At 37.4% G+C, this 23559-nt stretch overlaps 1 protein-coding gene across 15 annotated transcripts in view; it reads right to left on the reverse strand.

The window, feature by feature from the left end:
* Positions 1-23559, reverse strand: part of ESRRG (estrogen related receptor gamma) — a 549261-nt gene that overhangs the window by 61345 nt on the left and 464357 nt on the right. For all 15 annotated transcript variants that reach the window (XM_033099785.1, XM_033099783.1, XM_033099793.1 and 12 more), the window contains one exon: positions 1002-1112. In XM_033099785.1, the coding sequence (XP_032955676.1) occupies positions 1002-1112 (111 nt within the window). The remainder of the gene's footprint in view (positions 1-1001; positions 1113-23559) is intronic.

A 23559-nucleotide genomic window follows, 5' to 3' on the forward strand; every position in this document is an offset into this window, starting at 1 on the left:
CCATATGCCCACATGTACGATGCACAGCAGCGACCCCTCCTGGAGAATCTGAATTTAGAAGCGGACACGTTTTTCCCTTCTCTTGAAAGTAGAGCAAAAATTACCTGCATCTTTTCTAGAACTGCTATAGATGCAGCATCCTCTAGTGAGTGCTGCTGGTGTCTTCGGAATCTAAGATAGCTAAATGTGAGAACTGTTTCCACGACGGCACTTCCCAGGGCCTAACATGAACTCTTTGCATAAACATCCTAAAATGCTAGCTAGCTCTGTTGCACGACAGCCATGAACTGAGTTTTCAGAAAATGGGATACAGTTATTGCCTCAATCTATATTCCAGCTCTTTTTAGTTAATGACAAAGAGAATGGGGCTTGCATTTTAGCAACGTGCTCGTCATCCTTTCAAATTGCAACTTGGCATTATAAAACCATGGGCTCTTTAAAAACAATTCATACTGCCCATAAGGGCACCTGAGATGGAACCATCAACCTATGCTTGTTATTAGTAGGGCCCATTCTTGTTTTAATCTATTGCAAGCAAGTGTGTTAACCTCCTATAGCTCCAAATTAATGAAGCTCCTAATGTATTTTCATTGGGAGGTTGAGCAGTCAAAGTCATTTAGTTAGTGAAAACTACAAAAATCACTTTCTTGTGAAATCTGAAACGAACAGCTCCAATGAACTAATGATCACAGTATGATCCATTTTATGTACCTCTGAAAATAAAGATAACCAGTAAATGTAAAATTCGCACTGTATGAGCTACACCTTAATATGCTTATGCTTCCACAAAATGACTAGGGGAAAAAAACGGGTAAGAGGGAAAAAAAACACAGGGGGAGAAAAAAAGATCATTAGCTGAATTGCTATTGCTGCTCAAAGGTAATCCTAGGAAATGGAGTCACGGCCCCTCAAAAGCAAGCTTTCTTGGAGTCAGTAGCGATGGGCATTCCAAAACTGGATACACACAGAGCTGGGAAACCAGACATGTCTGCTGTACTCACATGGCTTTTTGGCTGGCTGAACCAGCTGAGGGTTCAGGTATGGGCTGTTCTCCGCGTCTATTCTGCGCTTGTACTTCTGCCGACCGCCACGTACTCTGTCCAGACGCACCCCTGTAGGCAAAGACAGTTTACTGTTGAGATGCTTTTCTTTGAGACCAATCAAATACATAGAGAGTATTACCCATGGGTGCTAGGGAGACAGAAGGCAGAATGAGTCAGGGGTATTAGAGGAATATAAAACAAGTGGTGGCTAAACCAAGATGGGCAGTGGTTGGAAACCAAATCAGGCAGGGGACAAGAAACCCAAAAGATATTTTATGTAAGGCCATCAAAGTCACATTTACACATCAAAGAAAAGGCATGTTTTCATGTGAATTAATACAGAGAAACCGTTTCTCAAAGACAATGGCAATTTGTATCCTCTTTCTCGATGACCCCCAGAAGCTCAATGTGTAGGCTCAGGTAGACCAGTAGACCAGCTGCCCAACTGTGTGCAGTCTGCCAGAGGAGTCAATAAGGACCTCTGGAACCGAATTGCACTGAAAGCACCTACATGCCGTGGAAAGCCGGAATTATACTACACCAGATGAGATGCAAGGATTGTTCCATATTTTCATGTCCACATGTCTCAGAAGGAGAATGTTATTTACATTCTGGCACACAATTGTCTGCTCTTTCAAATGACAGAATACTGGGAGCAAGTTTGGACTGAACACAGGAGAGAAAGAGGGGCTTCCTGAAAGAACTCAGAAGGCCAGGATGTTAAAGCAGGGGTATGTTAGTAAAGCAGCGCTGAAGGGTGAAGCTAGGAAGAAGGCACGCGTGGACTGGCTTTAGTAAAACTTTCTTCCAAAGAGTGATGGACTGGGTCAAGATTCAGGGAGTGTTTGCTGGCAGTGCATTTAAAAGATTAAGGAAAGAGCCAAAGGAAAAGAAACGGATTAAAAATCAAGGAACGTTCATTTATATGGGGGATTGGTGGGGAAGAGCTTGTTAATAAATCTGGTGTCCAGTCTGTAATTGTAAAGTTTAGAACACGACCATGAAAATCTGTATCAAATAAAAAGCGAGGGAGAAAAAGTGAGGTGAGAGCTTCTTTTTGCAGTGTTAGGTGGTATCTTACTTAATAGAACACTGTAACACTATCCATTAATAAATTCAACCAAGTAATTCATTGCACGTATTTTAGCATTTCTCAAACTATTTAGAACATAGATTTGATTTAACAGCAGCATCCATATTATTTTACTGAAGGGTTTCTCAGAGCTTTTAATATGCAAATGACCTCTATAAAACTCTCAGAGGGAGGTATAGCCTATATAAGGTTTTGCAAACCAAGTTAACCAAGGATCCGGTGTTTGGAATATGTATTAATATCATGTGAGCTGTGGGTTATCTCAGTTATACGAAACAGTTTGGGAAAGGTTGATATACAGGTATGTGAATCCTGAAGGTGAATATATGTACTCAAAGGTTAAGGATTAATCCACAAAATAAAGAAAAACACAATTTTTCACATTATCTTAATAATACTACTTTAAGAGTTGGTTATCTTTTAGTGAAACACACAAGCATATACTTGGTCTAGGAAAAGCCTGACATCTCATACTGAAACATCAGAGCAGAGTTTAAATGAAATCAGAAGGACAAGTGAAGAGCAATGAAGTAGATTTAGACAAACAAATATCAAAAAATAAAGAAATTAGGTAGTGTCTAAGTATGCACTGAAAATTACACTGCATATGAGTCACAAAGAAGCTATATGTTATAACATAATAAATTATTTTTAAATAGTAACAAAAAATATGTTTAAAATAAAGCATGGTCCGCAAGTCAGATGGTTGAGGGGTTTTGTTTTTTTTTTTGACCCGTTCTTTTGTTAACTAGCTCTGTAAACTTTGATGAGTTTAACTTATTTGCTTTTCCAAATATAAAGACAGTATCCTCCCGAATGTTTTGCTGTCAGGATCTAATATTATATTAAAATAATTGGATAGTATACAAACGCATTATGAAAATATTTGACAGACCTTAAAATGACAAGGAAAATGAGGAAGTTGTCACTATAATTGTGTTCCAATATTGCTCTATTATTCTATTTAAAATGCATTTTGCATCATGATCACTTATTGAATATCTATTTCCATATTGTTCGATAGTTTAGCCTGCCTCCGTTGTAGGTAAACAGATTTGAGGTATGATGGAGTGGTAAGATCATTCAAACAATACAAGCCAAATAATGATTCTATTTGATGTCCAAGTGATTTATGGAAATATTTGGTATCCCATTAAACTTACTGCTCATCTCTCTCAGGAATAATATCATTTAGGTATGTGACTATTTTAGAATAGATACAGAAACCAATCCAAATTCTATCAAAAAAAAAGGATGTTTTCCCTGAGTTTAGTTATAAGTACACAATCCAAAGCTGAGTAGAGAATTGATAATCATACAATTAACCTGATACAGTTAAAGCTAACTATTTTAGCAGAAAGGAACAAAGAAAAACAGCAGTATTTATGATTAGAGCCTGGGGAATCCAGATGTGATATAAACAAACATCAGTCTAATCTAAATATTTCCAAAGAAGGTGACAAAGCCTGCCTGTTTACATCTTTACAATTTTAAATACAAACGATTTCTGTTTCAAATTCTCTTGTAAGCCAGTGTTTAAAAAGTTTAAAAATAAAATTTCTCCCAGGAAATAAGCTACCCACAATGTTCAGTGTTTGACAGGATTTGAAGTTAATTAAGGCAGCTAGATTTTTATTCATGTGGAGACTGCCATCATCTCTTTTTTTTTTTAATAAAAGATTTTAATAGTTGGCATTACCTACCAAGTTGAACGTTTCACATTGCTTCTTCTTTCAAACACTGCATGTGCCTACACTGCCACGAGGGAATTACAAATCTTATACATTGTCAGAATTTACAAAATTGAGAAAGCCAGAATAAGGCAAGGAGGAAAAAAAATATGCTGTGAGGCAAATAAACGCCAAAAGAAGTAAAACAGTTCAGCACAAGGTCTTCTTAGGTCAGCTAATTTTAAGTCTACATTTTATGCTCAAATGCAAATTTTCATATTATATAGTCCAAAGTCAAAAGTATTTTTCACATTTTTAAGAGCACAAAGTCATTTCATAGGATAATAAAAGATCTTCCCTTCAGAGAACTACTCAGATACCTTAGCTTACTCTCCTATATTAAATGCATGCCTTTTGTAATGTTCCCAAACAAAGGTCTGCTAAAAACATGAATTACACAGACCCCTGGAATACTTAAGAAAGATGCAAATAGAAAGTAAAAATAATTTTTAAAAGACACTGAATTTAATGACTACTAAATCAAGACTTAAATAATTGTTATCAAACGTGACTTGTAATTGAGCACCGAGAGCAAACTGGAAAAGCAAGACTTCTGAAACAACAAGGTGAAGACGGAGGGCATTTTCTCCTCCACAAAAGGTCTTCCTGATACCGCAGCTCCCTTTCCTCTGTGAGGAAACTTCACTCCTTCAAGTACCCAGCAGTGTTCTAGAAGTCTCCCGAGATTTCTGTGAAGGAACCATGATGAACAGAGGATGGAGACATTCCTTGGAGGAACTATAGGACAAGAAGCAGAGGCAGATGAGCAGTGGCAGACACCACAGAGGGTATTTTAGTGGCCACCTTGGACGGGGTTCTCTGTGGGGACAATGTCTCGACAGTGTACCAGTTTAAGCCAGAGGATTTGTGCATATTCATAGGCTTCTAGGTAAGGTGATGAGTGACAATTATTTGTGTATTCACTCGTATACTCCAGGGAGAATCTAACCATTTTAAATTCTGAGGATCAGCTGAGAAAATAAAGCACGCCAAGCCCTAGATCGCTTCTCTAACTGGTACCGTCCCTTCTCACGGTAGACAGTGGTGGTGTTAAAACAAGGTGTCATGATTGAGTTCCTTTCTTCCTGTTGCAGCAGTCTTTGCCTCCTCATGCCTTCATCTCCTTACCGAGCAACGTCTTCATCATTAATTGAATGAATCAATCCCTACATGAAGTGTCTTCCAATAAACCAAAATAGGAGCCAGTTCCTAGCAGTCCTGGGTTGTCAAGACCTTACTATATTCCAGGCAATGGGCTGTACCTGTATCAACACATTTAATCCTTACAGCAATCTTAATAAGGTGGGGGACTATTAATATCCCATTTTACAAAGGAGAAAACTGAAAATAGCAAGAGGCAGAGCCAGGAGGAAAGTTGGGGAAAATGGCTGCGGAACCCACATTCTTAAGCTCTGTGTTTGAACTGCTTCTCTGCCATTGAACTCTGTTTTGGGGAAAGGGCATTTGGCATATGTACGAAAAGCAGAAGCACGGCCAGACAAAACCCGGTTATGGAGGTAAACAATATTCATGTCATGATATGGGGTGCATGCAAAAAGGTAACGGAATGATGAACAAGTAGGGGGAAATGAATCTCTTTATGCAATGGAAAGGCGAGTCATTTTGCATCTATCAGTCCATCTGGTGACCTCACTTAGAAAAGTATATAGCTGTAAGACTGAACGCAAACCAAAAGTGCTAAAAAGATTCAGTCACTCTGCTTTTGCACTGAGGCCGCAACCCAGAGATATTAATTTCCTTCTCCTTGTTTATCCTTAAAATGTGACTTCGCTGTAAACAAGGGCTGTTTTGTCCGGGCCACAGAAGCAGTGTGATTTTACAGTTCAGAACAAAGGCCCAGGCTTTTCCACAGACACCTGGTTACATGTATTCCTGCTGGAATATCATGACAACTCAGGAACTTTGCAAATTGCTAGATCGCATGTGGAAACGCTGAGAGATCTGCTGAACTAACAGGGGGGGAAAAAATCACACTGGGAGAGAAAATGCATATCCATTAGGTGAACTTTTTTTTTTTATACTAAGTCCTCAGTCACTAAAAGAGATAAAAGCCATGACTCACATTAAAGCTTCCTTGCTCTACAGATGAATTAACAATTAGCAAGGGGAAGTCTTTCGTTTTGGTCTCCTGATAGCTATCTGGACTATTAAACATGTGAGGCTTGCCTAGGAAATTACAAAGGCTTCCCTCTGTTTCAGACTCAACTTGCATCCAAAATACATTTGCACATTTCTGTGCATAGGACACAACCCCAAAGAAGCCCCACCATTTTTTCAAGGTGGGATTCGCTGCTCTTGGCTGGTTCAGAGGCACATATGCTAAATTTATAATCTGGATTACAGGCGACATCAAAATGAAAGAAATTTGAAATAACCATAGACAAAATACTTTGCAGGAGAAAGGTTGTTCCATCGGGGTGAAGTTGCTTCATCCTAATCTATGGCACATACAAGTACAAATTAGGTCATCTGCAACAGGTGACAAGTTTTAATTGAATGTCTTCTGTCTTCAATTCTGACAAAAGGTGAATGGAAACAAATGAGTCTTGCAAGACGGCCCTGAGCCTTACAATACCCAATATCTCATTATTTTTAAACAGCTATCTATAAACTGACGCTGACAAGCCCTGAACCCTTTATTTCTGCTCAAGATGAGGTGGCTGTGAAGGGAAAAAGAAAGAAAGAAAGAAAGAAAGAAAAAAAGAAAGAAAGAAAGAAAGAAAAAGGGGCATCCAGAACATTACATTAAATATGCAATACCTACTATTATCATTTACCCGATGTAATTAAAGGAAATCGCCTATTCAAAAGGTACTATTTCTTACTTTGCTTGGAGAAAGAGAGAGAGAGAGAGAGAGAGAGAGAGAGAGAGAGAGAGAGAGAGAGAGAATGCTTGGCCTGCATTTGTGAAACACAGAGACTGCATTAAAAAAAAAAATAGCTTCCCTTTCCTTCTTTTTGCCTGTTAAAAATTTCATAAACTACTGGAAAAGAGACTGCTATAACTTATGTCTATCCAAACTCTGTTTTCTCTTGTTACTACTGTTTAATCCTGGTGCCTCTTCCCTTTATCCTTTCCAAAACCGCCTTCTCATGTGAATAAAGTTATGATCAGTGGGTAAGCACGTGCAATGTGGCTGCTCGTCAGTGTCAGGAAAAGTATTTCTACTAATTCACAATTAAATGTGACACTGGCAGCAATAAGTTTAACACAATAATACAGTAATAACAGTGCACAGCACCCCATGGGGATGCTCTGTGTAAACAGAAGCACAAATATTATTTATGCAAAATTCAACGCCCTGTAAAAATGAATTAAATATGAAATCAACCAAGCTGGTTTACAAGTAGCTGGGTTGAGAGCCAGTTACTCCGTTTCACTCTGTGGAGAGGAATAGAGTGGCGTCTCATTACCAAAAAAAGCCAACACAGATTTTAAAGAGAATATACGTTTAAAAAATAAAAAGGAACTACTGTGTTTCCCCGAAAATAAGACCGGGTCTTATATTAAGTTTTGCTCCAAAAGACGCATTAGGGTTTATGTTCAGGGGATGTCATCCGGAAAAATCATGCTAGGGCTTATCTTCTGGAGAGGTCTTATTTTCGGGGAAACACGGTAGGTGACAGAGAAAGGTGGCGGTGAGTCTGGAGGTCATTTGGTTCAACATATGTGACTCTAGATCACCTCGGCAACCTAGGAAGAGCCCATGTATGAAGCTCCAAAGAGAAGCTTACGGTGATTTTAATAAGTAAAAATGCTACGTCCTGACTAATTTGTTAGTAACTCAGCAAAGGTAATAGAACTGCATTACCAGACTGAGGCAGAAATTCAGAGAACCAATTACAAGGTATCAAAGTGATGTACGATGCTTAATAATATTATTCTGGTGATTATGACTGGACAAAGTTGAGATTTGAAAGAAAGTAAATCTAGTACAAAGACCATGCTATGCAGGTCACGTGAAACGGAAATTATACCTCACACATAAAATATGTAGGGACAAACATCAGTTCAATAGAAATTAAATGATAATATAACATGAATGCACACAAGCCTGAACCTCATACCAGGGAGAACTTTTCTTGGGACACTGTGACGCTTGTTTCTTATACCATAGAGTGTCTATTCTGCTATTGCAGTCTGAAAAGACTAAATTAAAATGTGAAGTCATGAAGGACCATAAAAAACAAACAAACAAAAAAAAACAGGAGTTACAGACAGACTCTAGAATGGGCTGATACAGGGTGTGCTATGAAATAAAGACAACATAATGGCTTCATCCCCTTCTCAGCCAACTCTGCAGATCATCTCCAACCCTCATTCATCTGCCAACTATGCTGTTCAATATTTGTGAGGAACGTGAATAGAGAAAAAGAGAAGAAAAACAAGAGGAGCGCTGAGAGAACAGTATAAATCTTATAAACAGTCAGAAGTGGAGAAAACATGCACAGAAGAACCTTTCCCATTGCCATAAGCCCTGAGAGGTCCACAATAGCACACAGCCGTGGCGGGCACACTTTCAAGCTAATTAAAATACACTTTTTTTCGTGTGCCCCACAGTTGACAAATGACACTGTTGAGGGATTCAAGACTTTGTGGGGAAAAAAAGAAAAACCCCTGAGGTAGGAAAAGCAAGAGTGGCAGTGATAATAAAGCACTTATATGTACATCATATGTTCACTAAAATAAAGACAAATATGAAAAGAGTAACAACAGACCCACTAAATAAGTAACATGTCCTGTACAATTAATTTCCATTTATCATCCTTTGATCTCTTGCATACTTTCAGAATCCTCCTACACGCTGACTAGAAATTCAGCTTGATTTGTTGTAGACAATAAGCATATGAAAAGACATTTTTCTTTTTACCTCTAGTTTTCAAGACCAATGTTCAATCGCATTTTTATTTTACTACTCTGAGCATCTAGATTTTAATAAAGAGCTACTCCAGATGCATTGGTTAATTGATATATAGCTTCAAGATGTGGGGAGAGTTATACATAAGTCAATCTAAACATATCAAAAATTTCTGCCAAGGAAAAGTACAATTGGGGAAGTGCATACTCTGAACGCCAGTAAGAAAACTGTACATTAACGTGTTGTGGCAGGGTGTAGTCTACAGCCCGTACTTTTCTTCTTAAATTAGGATGTATGAAGAGTGTGTGAGAGCATACAGAAAACACTAATATTTCCAGATGCTAAATACACCAGGTCTTAGCTGAGGAAAGCCTGTACTTGAAGCAGGTCTTGAATTTCCTGCTAGAGTTCCCTGCTACATGAGGGGAAAGATGGCAGAATACTGCTTCACCTTCAGAAGGGTCCACGATGCTCGAAGGAACCTTTAAATCCCAAAGTGTGCCAAGAAAAGACAAACACACTTTCTAGTCACAGGCAGCTCAAGGCTAGGTCCTGGGAGCAAAGATTTCAAGTGTGCCTGCTTCACGTCGGAGGAGGTAGAATTCCCTCCCCATGAAACGCTCCTTGCAATTTCCCAAACCACCTTTTCTTAGTCTTTCCTGTCAACAGGGTCTCTCTCTATTTTTGAAACACAATTTGGACTAAAATCAAACATCAAGGTATTTTATTTATTACATATATCCAGATTAATTTGACAAATTGGTGAAGAAAGACATTCTAAGTGAAACAGCTTCAAAGGATCAAAATATAGCCAAAAGATTTTGGCACATGCTTTAATTGTGTATTGCTCGTCATGTATATATCACATGCCTGCCACATAGTAAGTCTCAAACGTACTAAGTGAATAAATAATTAAATTTATAATGTGCATTATAGCCATGTAGTAATCAGGAGTTTTTGTTTGTTTGTTTGTTTCTTTTTCTTTTGATACTTCTAAACCTGGAATGTATACTTGTCAATAATTTTTGTTTGTCATGTTTTTTAATGCACTAGTATATGATTACTTTGGAAAGATATAGAAAACTTGAAGACAACAAAACAGCATGAAGCACTGAAAAAAAAAGAAGTCGCTGAAATGTATGACAGCAGAATTTAATTTTTCATCCTGGACAACATATGAGGAAACATTTGATTTTCTGGGAAAACCTCAGATAGATATTAAGAACAACTGACTAAAGAGAATTCTATTTGGACACTGAATATTAAGAAAGAAAGACCATAGGTCCCCATCCTTGGGAAACTTGACAAATGAAGAAAACCATTCCCTTTCCGAGACATTTTTATTGCTCTCCTGCCTGGAAGCAGATGAATGAGCTGCATCACGTGTTAAGCGCTCTTCCAGTTCTAAGATTCTATGAATGAAATGCTGTACTTAAAAAGATGGAATCGACCCACAGACTCAGAGTACAATGACTGCCTTGGCAGTGGGAAACATCAACACACTTCATATCTTAAATCAGGGAAGACCAGAGCCAAATGGGTGGCAGTAATGAACCAGAAGAGCAGAAGGCTTTCTGGCACAGGTCTTAGCATTCCCCTCACGCTGACCTTGGCCAAATGCATTTCCTTTTGTTCTTGATGATAATCAAGCAAGTAAAGTGCCCAGGCTTGAAAAATGCTTCTAGCTTATTACTGCATGAGGGAAAGATCAATGCCTGTTGCACGACGCTGTAGAGCCTGGAGTATGGAAAATCATAAGCAGCTTCAGATTTGTAGACATTTTGCAAACATTGAGACTAGATTATGCTATGGAGAGAAGAATATGACCTACTAACGGAGATTTTGAAAACAACTGACGATAGCCAACGGCTCCTCTGTTATTTAACTGAATTTCACCTGGAGTGTAGAAATAAAAAGACCTTTATGACCAGATTTCAGTAAATATACTACAATGGGTAATTTTTCATCTCAACATCTTTAGTTACCCTGTTTTCAGAAATTATAGCATATGCATATATGCACATAGATATATAGATATAGAGATGAATACACATCATATATTATTCTAAACCAATAAGACATTATTCAATTTCTTTATTTCCATGATAATGATTTGGCTGGCTAAATGATTTTACGAGACTTATTTATTTACAAAATTTTTCCATCCAAAGAAAACCCATGTTATGTGTGTTTATATTGATATTTACACCAGGATTTGCAAATTCACAGAACTACAGGAACAACCAATGTAAAGTGATGAGTGAAATGGACCACGTGTTAAAAAAACATGAGGGGTTTGTACCGTGGTGAACCGCAGAGCAAGACTCCACAGAGGGCGCGGCCCCACTGCACCCACCAACACGACATTGCCTTGTGGGGGTCGGGTAGGCACACGGGCATGTGAGCCCAGTGTTATCAGAGTTCCCATTTGCAAAAGAAGCCAGCAATCACACCATTTTTTTTTTTTAAGCTAATTGGTGGCCCTCGGGCTACCAGTTCATAGCCCTTGTTCTACACTCTTTTATACAGGGGCCACCTGTTAGAAGTTCCGTGATAGAAGTCGAGTCTGACAACTGGCTGGTGAAACTGATCCTATTACCAGTTGGTGGCTATGTAGAAGTTATCCTTTTATTTTATTTAGGCCCTCGTGATATATGAACATAAATTGCCAATTGCTGAAGTTGTTCTATGGGCTACATCTTGAAATTCTAATTTTAAAATGCTACCCTGTTTCCCCGAAAATAAAACCTAGCCGGACAATCAGTTCTAATGCATCGTTTGGAGCAAAAATTAATATAAGACCCAGTATTACATTATATTATATTGAGACTCAGTATTATATTATATTATATTATATTATATTATATTATATTATATTATATTATATTATGTTATATTATATTAGACCCAGTATTATAGTATAGTATAGTATAGTACAGTATAGTATAGTATAGTATAGTATAATATAGTATAGTATAGTATAGTATAAAGACCGAGCCTGATATTATAGTAAAATAAGACCAGGTCTTATATTACGTTTTGCTCCAAAAGACGCATTAGAGCTGATTGTCTGACTGTTTTATTTTCGGGGAAACACGGTAGTTAGTAGGCTTCCATGTATATTATTAATAATAATAATAATAATAATAATAATGTCTAAAAGAAAAATGGCTTTCATTAGAAATCATTTCAAACAAGAATAAAATGCAATCTTCTATGCCCAAACATAGCACCTGTCAGTTAGGAATGCTGATATGTTTTGGTCCACGTCAGCCTCAAATGCTCTGTTATTAAGCACAAGTATCCACTGTTATTTATGATAAGCAGCAAAGGCTTCCTTGAAATTCATCCATTATATTCACTAAATGTTTTCCCTTTTTGAAGGGACATCTTTCAGCCTAGTAAAATCTGTTGGCATCCGCGTGCCAGTTCTTGTAATACAGAAAACTGGTGCATCTCCATTGTCACTAAAATAACCAAATTAATCATTACTGGGAATTAGCTGATAAAGAATCACTCTTCAGTTGCCCTGGCCCCTGATCTCCCCCAACTTTCTGCAGTATGTGGAAGAGAAGGTCTTGAAAGTGACAAAAGAATAAGATGATGCAGAAGGGTTTTTGGAACAGTCCCAGGAAAAAATAGGTTTTAAAAGTGTTTTCTTTGGGTTAGTAGATCAAAGAATACAAAGGACCAGAAGATGCCACTAGAATGGGAAACTGGAGGGGTGGGTGTGGTGGAAGATGACCAAGATGGAGTAACTATTAAAGACAAAATGAGAGAAAGGCAAGAGAAAGACATTTGATTTGAAAAGAGTCCTGAGTGTTTAAAAAATAAAACCTGTAAGTTTGAAGTAAGGTGGTAAAAATCTCTTCAAGAATACGCAAGCACATTCTGAAAATTCTCCATATGCCAAATAACATATTACATAGGGTGAAAAAGTGAGATTTTTTAAACAATCCATGACATGTACCGGGCAGCCAGCAATAGGTCCTGGATTAAAATATCATTGCACCCGGGATCAATAAAATTATAAACTTGTTTGTAACAGATGAAAGCTAACTGTATACACCTGCTGAAGTAAATAAATGGTTTTTCCAGAATTCCTATTAACACCAAACCACTTCAGCAACATGAGTCTCTGACTGAAAGGTAGTGACTTCTTCTAACTATACATATTTCAGAAAACTGTCTTTTCAAAGTCTCTCATTTCTGCTGCCATCAAGAGAACTAGATGGGAATCCCCTAGAAAGTCTCAGGACAGTACCCCAACAGTCAAAAAGGTGGCTGCTGGCAGCATGAGGCGTCCCCTCCATCGATAGGGGCCTCCTGGCCCCCTCTCAGCACTCAGAGTTCTGGCTGGCCCAGGAAATGAAAGACTGTGAACCCAAGTCATCACATGGCGGGTCAAAAAAGCACAGCAATTGGGCCACCAAAGCAGTCCAGAAAAATAATGCCATCATGACATTTCCATCACAATGCTGAGACTGGAAATAAGTACAATACTTAGATTTCAAAAAAGTTTTGGATAGTCATGTATCTTGCTTTACTCATGCATTTAACCATGTCCTAAAGTACATAGTTAGAATTTATGTGGTTTAGGGGCAAAATATAGAAAAGTCATTCTTCCCTCATTCTCCCATCTGGCCAACCAATTTAATTTTGCATATATTTACACACACACACACACACACACACACATTATGTATATATGTATAGGATTGATCAGATCTTTTTAAAATACATTACATTTTTTGTAAATCAATGTACTGTTTTTAAAATCATAAACATTGTAAATGGGAAAATCCTAAGTACATCTTAGGATTGTAAATGGGAAAATCTTCTAAGCATTCCTTGCATACTCACTATTCAAATTATTTCACATATTTCAAATAATTTCCCAGCCATGAAAAAAAACTGATATCTCTTACAATTTTCACATCGCTTTTACATGTATCTTACTTGCTACTTACACAATCAAGGAAAATAAGAAAGGTCCTGCTGATCTAGTATTAAGATGGGGAGAATAAATATCAGTTCTAAAATGCTCTGCACATCTCTCCATAATGTAGTGTCCATTTTACCGCTGAGGTTATGACTCGACAATGTCAATGCGTAATGATGTAGTTTGAAGACCACTTGTAAGCTAAATACTGGAAAATGTTAACGTGTCCCCGAGCTTATGGTACCAAAAATATTCTACAAAAGTTCATTGTTAACAAGGATGAAAATAAAAATAATTTGATTTATTTTAATTATTGGTTCTAATAAAATGAGAGTTCATTCATCTATCAACACATATTCGGCCCCAAATTGAGATGCATTTACAAACTTAAATACGATATGGTAGGGAACTTCTATGGAAGTAAAAAGGAAATCACCTACACAGAATATGACTTAGTATTTTTTGTGTTCCCCTGGTGTTTCTTATGGATTTTCTTTTTCAAGAATGGAATGCACTTAAAGAAAATGGGAAAACAGAATATGACGTGGACTTTATAAATTGACAATTGACACTGCCTCATTTACTAAACTGCTAAATAAATGGGGAAGGAAAACTGACCTTTGAGGAAAAACATACTTTCAAAAGTAGGATGTTAATTATCTCAACTAATATCAAAATAGATGTTTGTGAACAGTTGTGCCTAAGTTTAAAAATATCATCATAACCTACTGTTACTGAATAACATGTCGCTATGGAATAGTGCCACATAGACAGCAATATAGGACCGATTATGTACATTTCAACAATCCCAATGACTGAATCCAATAAAAATACATAAACATAAATCAGCTTCTATTTGTCCATGGAAGCTGATCGCCTAAGTAATAACCTCTGGGTTTCCAAAATCTTCCTTTATTAGCACTGTCATAATGCTTGCAACTTTTTATCCTGCTACAAATTGTATATCTGTTGTCCAACCAATACCCATATGGGGATTGAAAGTTTATTAAATAGCATCCTATTGCTGATAACTTAAATATGAATAAGGCATTATACATTGTATAACAGTATATTTAATATAAAAAAATTAGACACACATTCTATGGCAGCCTAAGCAAGAAAATCATTTTTTGAAAAATTATAACTTGTTTCCCAGTCCATAATTTGGCTTCAGATCAATGCTTTGGCCCAAAATAAAATTAGGTTCAGAAACTCTAATGAATTTAGTAATAGTTAGACAATCTACACCTCGATTACAATATGTGCCCACTCTGAGATTTAAAAAGAAAGCAGTCGCAATTTTATTGTAATCTGGTAAAGAAGCATTTGGACCTTTGGGGAAGGAGTTAGTGAATTATATAGATTGGAAATCAAGTTCCCCAGCTTCACTGTGAACTTTCATTCTAATAGTTAAACTACAGGTCTATCCAATTGCTTATGAGGACAAATTTATGGAAAATAAGCAAGAGTAAAGCTTTGCTCTTATTAAGATACATGAATATGTATGTAATTTTAGCCAGACTAAATTAAGCCAAAAATGAATAAATAAAAAAATAAGGACAATAATTGTCAGAAGAGAAGGCTTGCCTTCCTTTCTGCTTTTATGAAAGTGTCTATGTTTGGGATTTCAAAGAAGAATTCATATTGCTCAATAAAACTACTGGGAAAGAAACAAAAGAAAAGGAATCTGCAAGGAAACCACTATGGAGCAAGAAACATGTACAGTCCCCCCCCCCCCCCGGTTAGTAATAAGTTTTTCAAAGCAGAGAGAGCCTGCAGGGTCACTACAAACATAACACATGAGAATTAGTGTTCATACAAGCAGTGTGTTATTGCTGAGGTGTGTCCATTTCCTAAGCAGGACTCTATTTAGAAAGGTTACATTAAGTCATTCATCCTAATTTTACATTAAACATTTTCTGAAACTGAGCTCTGAAGAAAATAACATTCCATTTTAGCAGCAACAGTATACATAGGAAACGAGTATGACACGTCTTAGGGACGGTTGTGGGAATCCCTCCATGTGTTTAAGGGCTTGGCACATTAACATACGTTCCTCCTGGTTAACGCTCAATTATCAATTAATTCGAACCAATCTCAATAAATAAGTGGATAACACCTGTGATTCCACCTTTACGTTCAATCTAATGGTTTAATTTGATCAATGTCCACTGATCGTTGGGGATTTAGCCTACGAAATCAGTACTATTTAAGTTTAGCAAACTTGCAAATCATATGGCTGTTACCTCTCTTGTCTCTTTGGGCTGTTGTTTCTTCTACAGCCTTTGGATATGTGAAGACCTAAGCATGAGGAAGTAGTCCATGAAACAACAAAAACACCCAACTAAGGTAATCGGGACTGTTTCTACTAATAAATAGTATGAATGAACTGTGGCATTGCTTTATATAAAATACAGATAAATAACTATAAATTCCATGCCTTTATGCCCCAGACATTTCAAAGATATCAATCACCTCTATTTCAAAGACCTTGGAATACAGTTAAGTGAAAACACCCAAGTAAATTCTTAGTATTTACAAAGCACTTGCATGTAAATTATCTCACTTAACTGTTCTACCTCGGTACTATAAGTTCAGGACTACTGTGTCCAGTCAGAAGTCTCTGAGGACTTAAGCGACTTGTCATCAAGATCTTGGATTTGTTTTTTTCTAATTCCAAGTGCTCTTTATACTCTCATATGTATATGTCTCCATTTTCCAAAACACTAAAAAAAAAAAAATGTTTGAAATAAGAACAAATAGAAAAGGAAAGAAATAAACCAAAGGAAAGCAGATGATTCACTCATTGAATCTCCCACTCCTCTACCCCTGAAACAAGTGCTTTGAGTGTCTACTGGGTCCTTCTGTGAGGACTTACTGTCAATGGTTATAAAGTGAAATGACAGGAATCGTGAGTGCACGGTCATTGAGACTCACAACTGAATATATGGAAGGGGAAAAAAAAGACTGCATCAAAGAGAGTGTCCAAATTTAGAGTCCAAAGTAAAGAATAAATCAAAAACGATTTTCTTGCTTAGAATGCCATAGAACGTATGTCTAAATGTTTTATATTAAATATACTGTTATACGATTGATAATTCCTTGATCATATTTAAGGATCAGTAAATGAGATATTATTGGCTCTTAGCCAAAATGGGGGAAACTGGAAGAGGGCACCGGTTTCTAAACAAAGATAAGAAGTATGATTTTATGCTTGTCAAGTTTGAGATGATTTGGGGATATCTAAGATATATCACCCAAAACTCAAAACTGAAGCTCAGGTAAGAATACAGGACTGGTGTACATTTGAGCCATAACACAGATATTTGAAATTGTAAGTGTAGATTTATTTTTCAAAGAGTAGACTAGAAGGGCTAGGATCAATCTTGGGAACTAGTCAAAAATATAGAAGTGAAACAATAAGTGAAACCAGAGAAAGAAACAAAGAATGAGCGATTTTAAGTCAGAGGGAAAAATTGGTGACGATTATACATGCAAAGCAAGGGAGGAGAAACCATTAAGAAATGGAATTTATACAATTTTAGCAGGAAGCATGAAGATACTAAAACTGATGAAATAATATAATAGCAACTTACGGAACACATAGCAATACTACTAGAAGTTATGATAAAACTAAGTGTCTTAAAAATAGTGAGAATATATCTTTTAATATTTTTTCAAAATATTTTTTCAATCATCCATGATGAAAATATATTCTGCATCACAGATCCTTATCTAAACCAAACCTCTCCTAAAGTAATCATTATTAATGGTATGACTAATATATAATTATAATGCATTATATCAAAAAGGAAATTATTACATCCTATCATAACTGCTGTATTTGTGTGCATGCATGTGTGTTTGTGTGTGTATGTGTGGTAAAAGGTAAACTTTAGTGTTTGGGTTGCAAATATCCTTGTATTTTCTTAACACACTGTAAAAAATACCAAAGCCAAAAAGGTAGATATCAACAAAAAATTAGACTGTAGGAGTGTCAGCAGCCTTATGTCTTCTAAGAAAAACCACAAAGTTTCATGCTACCAGCAGTTCTAAGATCCATGATATGGGGCTGGATTAATTTTAGTGATTGTTATTTATTTTCCCTTAAATTCCAAATAGAACCAATCTCATATGATACATCCTTCTAGAGTACTTTTAAGTATTCTGGATGTTATAAAATTAAAAAATTGTACAATCAACACTGATTTATATAAGGACGTCACATCTGTTGAGGATGTGAAGAAGAATTTGGATATACACATTAAAAGGAGTTCAAACTGGCTTCTTTACTGTCTGGAATTCAGGGAATAAGAAGACTCCTAAAATCTTACACCCTGTGAAGTTAGGTTTTACTTACAAGGATCATTGATATGTTTTCACATCTAGAGATTTAGTTAGAGATTTGGGAAGAAAATGAAAGCAGAGGGCAGTAGAATTAGGTCCAATGATGAAAATCTAAAAGACTGAATGCTATTCTGTGATTGCAAATCTTTAAATATATACAGTATTATCTGACAACTCATTAGGGAGTATGAAAGGGAAACATGAGAACTACAAACCCAACCTCATTTTACACAGAGGTAGGTCATAGAGCATATCTCAGACTAATACACAGTAAGTAAAAGATGGGATGATAACATATGTTCCCTCTATTGTCTCCTGAAGTTTATACTTTATTGACAAATGACCCTCCAAAGCTTAAGTTTTACTGATACGTGACCACTACCCTGGTGGTCAGGTTCCCTTTACACAAACAATCAAACAAAGACTGTGGCATTATAGAAATAGATTTACTTTTTGTCCTTATTCCTGGCACACAGCTGCTAAAATCCTTGGAATTGCCTCCGTTATAAATGTGATAGGAGACACACCGGTGCTAATGAAGCAGTTCTAGATAGCTTCAGGATGGGAGCTGGTCACCAGAAAGACCGAGCCCTGATTTGAAGCTTGGAACTTTCAGCCCCAACCCCCAACCTCCAGGGAGGGTAGAAGAGCTAGAAATGGAGTTCCTCACCAGTAGCCAATAATGGAATCCATCACACTTATTTCATGAAAACCTCCATAAAATACCCTAAAGGATGGCACAGGTTTGGAGAACTTCCAAGTGGATGAACACATGGAGGTGCTGAGAGAAAGGTGCGCCCCGAAAGGGCATGGACTTTCTGGAAACTCTGCCACATCTTGGCCTACGCGTATCTTCCATTTGGCTGTTCTGCAGGGGTATTCTTCATCGTAACCAGTAATAATAAGTGAAGTGCTTTCCTGCATTCTGTGAGCCATTCCGGCCAATTAGCAAACCTCAGGAGAGCTATGGGAATCTTTGATTTATAGCCCGTTAGTCCAAAATATGGATGGACTGTGACTTGTGATTGGCATTTGAATTAGGGACAGTCTTCTGGGTCAGAGCTCTTAACGTGTCGGATCTGATGTTAACTCCAGGTAGATAGTGTCAGAACTAAACTGAACTGTTGGACACCCAGTTGGTTCCCAGAGAATCAGAGAATTGGTAGTTGGGGTTGGAAAACAGCTCAGGATGACAAAAAACCAATAGCAACAGCATCCAGATCTTGGTTTCTTAGTACCATCTGTACCACAAAGAACTGAAGCTCCTTGGAGAAATGGCTGACTCTCAGGCTGGGGCACAGAAAGTAGAAAATGAACCTGGGCTGTCTTTTTGTGCCAGAAAAGCAAGAAAGTAAGCCAAGAATGAGAGGGACGTGTCAATAACTCACATGAAGTTAGCTTGAAGAGGATCCCACTGGATAAATCTGGGACAATTTGAGCATCACAATAACTACTAATAACAATGGATTGTAACTCACAGAATGAAATAGAAATTCATGAGTCTGTATTAACATAAACAAAAAGATGAACAAAGGGAAGGTTGGATGGGGAATGGAATATTTACATAAGTCTCAAATTATCACCCCACAAAGTTCTTATTTCTCTTAAAGGTGAAAATGGCAACCTTATAGTGGAGAGGCCTGGCAAATACCTTTAAGCAAGTGACCAAGCTAATGTCATCTGTAATGTGACAAGGGGGACGGATAGCTCACCTGATATGAAGCAATGAGATCCCTGCATCATGTCTGTGATATTCCTGCCAAAGGCACATACCCTGAATCTAATCATGAAGAAACGTTGTAATAAACCAAATTGAAGGACATTCTACCAAAAGACTGGCCTGAAATCTTCAAAATTGAAAGGAAATAATGTAATACAAGGAAATAATGTAAAATTAATTATAAGCTCTTATTTTGTGTCAATGGAAATAGATTGGTTTTAAGAGTTTTCTGTAATCCCTTGAGCTTAATGTTTTCATTTTTAGTTCTTCCAGTGTGGCTCACTCTCTCTTCTGATTTCCTTCTGCCTTTTATCCTCATCTCTCCTTCTTTTCTTGGTCTTCAAAAGGTTAGTGCTACCTGGTAGCAATATTATTAAAATGCCCATCTGCAAATGGATTTTGATTTCCTTTTTCCTCATCCTGAACCTGTATTTTCCACTGATTTTAATGACATTGGAGTTAGTGTAATTTGAAGCTGGTGCTACCATCTTGGTAAAAGTTGTCAGAGGTGATCATTTGAAGAATGCTCGTGCACTGCTTTTAGGTTTATGAAGCACTTCACCTCCTAGCTTACCTCATCAGACTCTCCTTTCCTCTCCGAGAGATAGATATTGCTATAGTTCCCATTTCACAAATAAGGAAACTGAGGCAGGTTCAAGCCATCAGAAGGTTTGTGGATTACTGTGAATGCTCTAACATCAGTACCACATGGCTGCTTTCTTTCTATACAAGGGACTGTCTGTATTCTGGCATTATAAAAAAGGAGAAGAAATCAATTAGACAAAGAAATAAGTTGGTATTGTTCAGGATGCTCAATGTGAATGAATAACAGTCACTAATGCCATCTCAATTAACGTATGGAAAGCTGCAGTAATCTATCTTCTTTTCCATTATTGCTTCGCTTTTTAACTAAAATGGACAATCCTTTATTGTTAATTGTGATGTTTTTTCTTTGAGAAGAAAAAAGAAAATGAACAAAATCAATGATGACGGTTGGTGAATTCCATATGTTTGAGGCACAACTTTACTGTTTTAATTAAATGGAAATATAGACCCATTGTTTTAAAGACATTAAAAAGACAATCCCAGGGCCGATACCGGCCCTCCCCCAGGGCAACCGTGTCTTTTTAAGTTAGAACATCTATGACAAACAGACCAACCACTGTCTGGAAGACGAGATGATAATAACGGTCAGTTGTAAATCACCACGTGCATCCCAATTATTCCTCCAAAAAGCTTACTAATTACAAGGCTATCCGCGTTTGTCCACTTTTCATAACGTTTGAATAGCTATCCAGTTTGAAGTAATTTGATGGTTACCAGATTTAAAATCAAAAGGGACTCTCTATGAGTTTCGGTAAATTCTCAGTGAATAATTCTAAGATTTATTCCATCTACCTGGACCGCATCTTCATAGTCGTATGAATCCTGAAACCCAAGGGAAACCTCTTGTAATTGGTACGAAGGGAACACTTCAGTGGTGGCATTGGAACTTTACATTTATGCGGTGGGTCAAATCCCCACCCCACCACTTCCCAGTGGTGAGAGCTCTGTCTCTTTGGGCTTCCGCTTGCTTAGGATGACTGCATGAGATGATGTGTCTCTGGTACCAAAACACGTCAGCTATTATTCGTACTGACGTTGGCATCACAAATGCACGTTACTATCCTTTAGACTTTGTTTTGCTTCTTCCAATTCTGTTCTAGAAATGAATGCGTTTTAGTTTTATATAAAACAATAGTATCATTTCTACCTCTTTTGAATACTATTTCGAGTTGTAATAGTTTGAGGTTAACAAAATTCCACAAATATCTATGAGCTCAATGGTTCCAGCAGCAAACAGTCTTCTCTCATTCCCACCTTTCAGTGGTCCTCTACCTCTATCCTACCAGCTGACCAGAGTGCCCAGCACCCTGGAACCAGCTGGTGAAATCTGGTCACACAGTAAAGAGAAATGGGAAAAAAAATGGTTGGTTGAGTTTGTATCACCGCTCCACCACTTCATTGTGTTGTGACTTTGGCATAATTCATTAGCATCTCTGAATATACTTTTCCTCCTCTCCCGTAGAGTAAAAGTGAGGAATTAGAAAAAGAACGCTTCTAAAAGGCCTTACACTGTACCTGGCACATAGCAGGCGTTTGGTAAATATTGATTTCCTGTGGCCTTCATTTTATTCCCTCCCAGGAAGTATGAATGTGCAAAGCGGCAATGCAAAGAAAACAGTCTTTACTGGTGGGATTTCTAGGACATAGTATCTTATAGTATCTTGGTAAGAAGATATTTTGAGACCTGAGACATTTCTAGCACTTGTCATATCACAATAGGCAACCACTGAATCCATCCTGCAGAGAGTTGGCTGTGGCTAGAGGTGAAGCTTCTATCAACTCCTCTAGGAGAAACCCTCCAAGTACTTGTGTGACAAGGGGAAATCTATCTCTACTCCCTCTTTCCTAGAGAAACAAGAGAGGCGTTGTTTTTTAGGCCAATATTTGATATACATGTTCGAAAAGAGAAAACCAGCATGGTTAAAACAAAACATTATGTAGCATGTCAAACAATGTTTAATCATAGAAAAACATGTTTGTTTGTTTGTTTTGTTCCAGATCAGTATTATTACTTGTGAAGCCTTACTTGATATCCAAAATTCTATAGTTTTCTTGACACTTAGCTCTCATTACTTTGAGAACTCGGGTTAGCTCAAAAATGACAGGGCCATACAAAAAACAGGAAACTCTGATTCGGCCCAACTGCGAGAGTCAAACATAATCAGTCACAATTGGATTTATTTACTTTTCCACTTGAGAAAACATATTCTGGAAATTTGTTGAGAAGCATGTACAATAAGAACATGTTTCAATTATTTCAGAGAATTAAATTTCAAATAACTTAAAAAATAAAAGGCTACTAGTATCAAATGTCAAATGTCAAAGGCATAAAATGTCAGTTTCTTGGAAAGGGTGCAGCCCAGATTTCATTTCTGTTTTTAGCATCTTTCCTCTATTTCTGGAGAAAAATAAATTTTGAAAGGGCCTAATTAGCGGTCTGTTCAAGTACAACTCAGTGAAAAAACTAAGAGCACCCTGGTGGTTTCCCCCTAACTTCTGACTCCTCAAAATGCTGAATTTCTGCTTAAACCAGTAGCCCTTGGGATCAAGTGACAATTTTATTTTCTATCATGCCAGATTATGAAAATAATTATACAAAGTATCAATAGCATTTATCCTCTGCATAACTTTGGTAGAAAATGATAGAACTCAGAAAAAAAATGTGCAACAAGTTGGGTGTTTTAGCAGTCTGGGGAAAAGAGAGGGCTTACTGCCATGTTTCATATGCATTATGTGGACGCAGGCTTTCCGAAAGCCAATTCAAGGAGCGATCACGGATTACCTGCAGCTCCGTTTTCTCCAGAGAAGAACACGTGTTCTTACATCGCTTCCAACCTGTACAAGCCCCTTCCCTGGGGTCAACTGGCTCACCGAGAAAGTCAGATGAGGAACAACATAAAACACGATTACTGCTCTAGTTTTCCCTAAATGCTCTAGCAGGCTTCACTTTACTCTGTGTACACCGCATGCCATTACTGCCCAAAGTAATAAAGACTTCTGTCACTGCGAGGGCTTTTCATCTTCAGAGCTCCTTTCTCTTCTCCTGATAAGACTGCCAACTCCACTCTCAGTAAATGAGCTCATGTGAACACTTTATTTTCAGTGTGCGGAAAACAAAACAAAAAAAAAAAAAAGGGGGGGGCCCCTGCCCAGCTTCCGAGGTGGTGGGGGTGGTGCTGTGTCTTCAAAGTCAGAGGA

Source organism: Rhinolophus ferrumequinum, chromosome 27, assembly GCF_004115265.2.
Source record: "Rhinolophus ferrumequinum isolate MPI-CBG mRhiFer1 chromosome 27, mRhiFer1_v1.p, whole genome shotgun sequence".
NCBI classification, from domain to species: Eukaryota; Metazoa; Chordata; class Mammalia; order Chiroptera; family Rhinolophidae; genus Rhinolophus; species Rhinolophus ferrumequinum.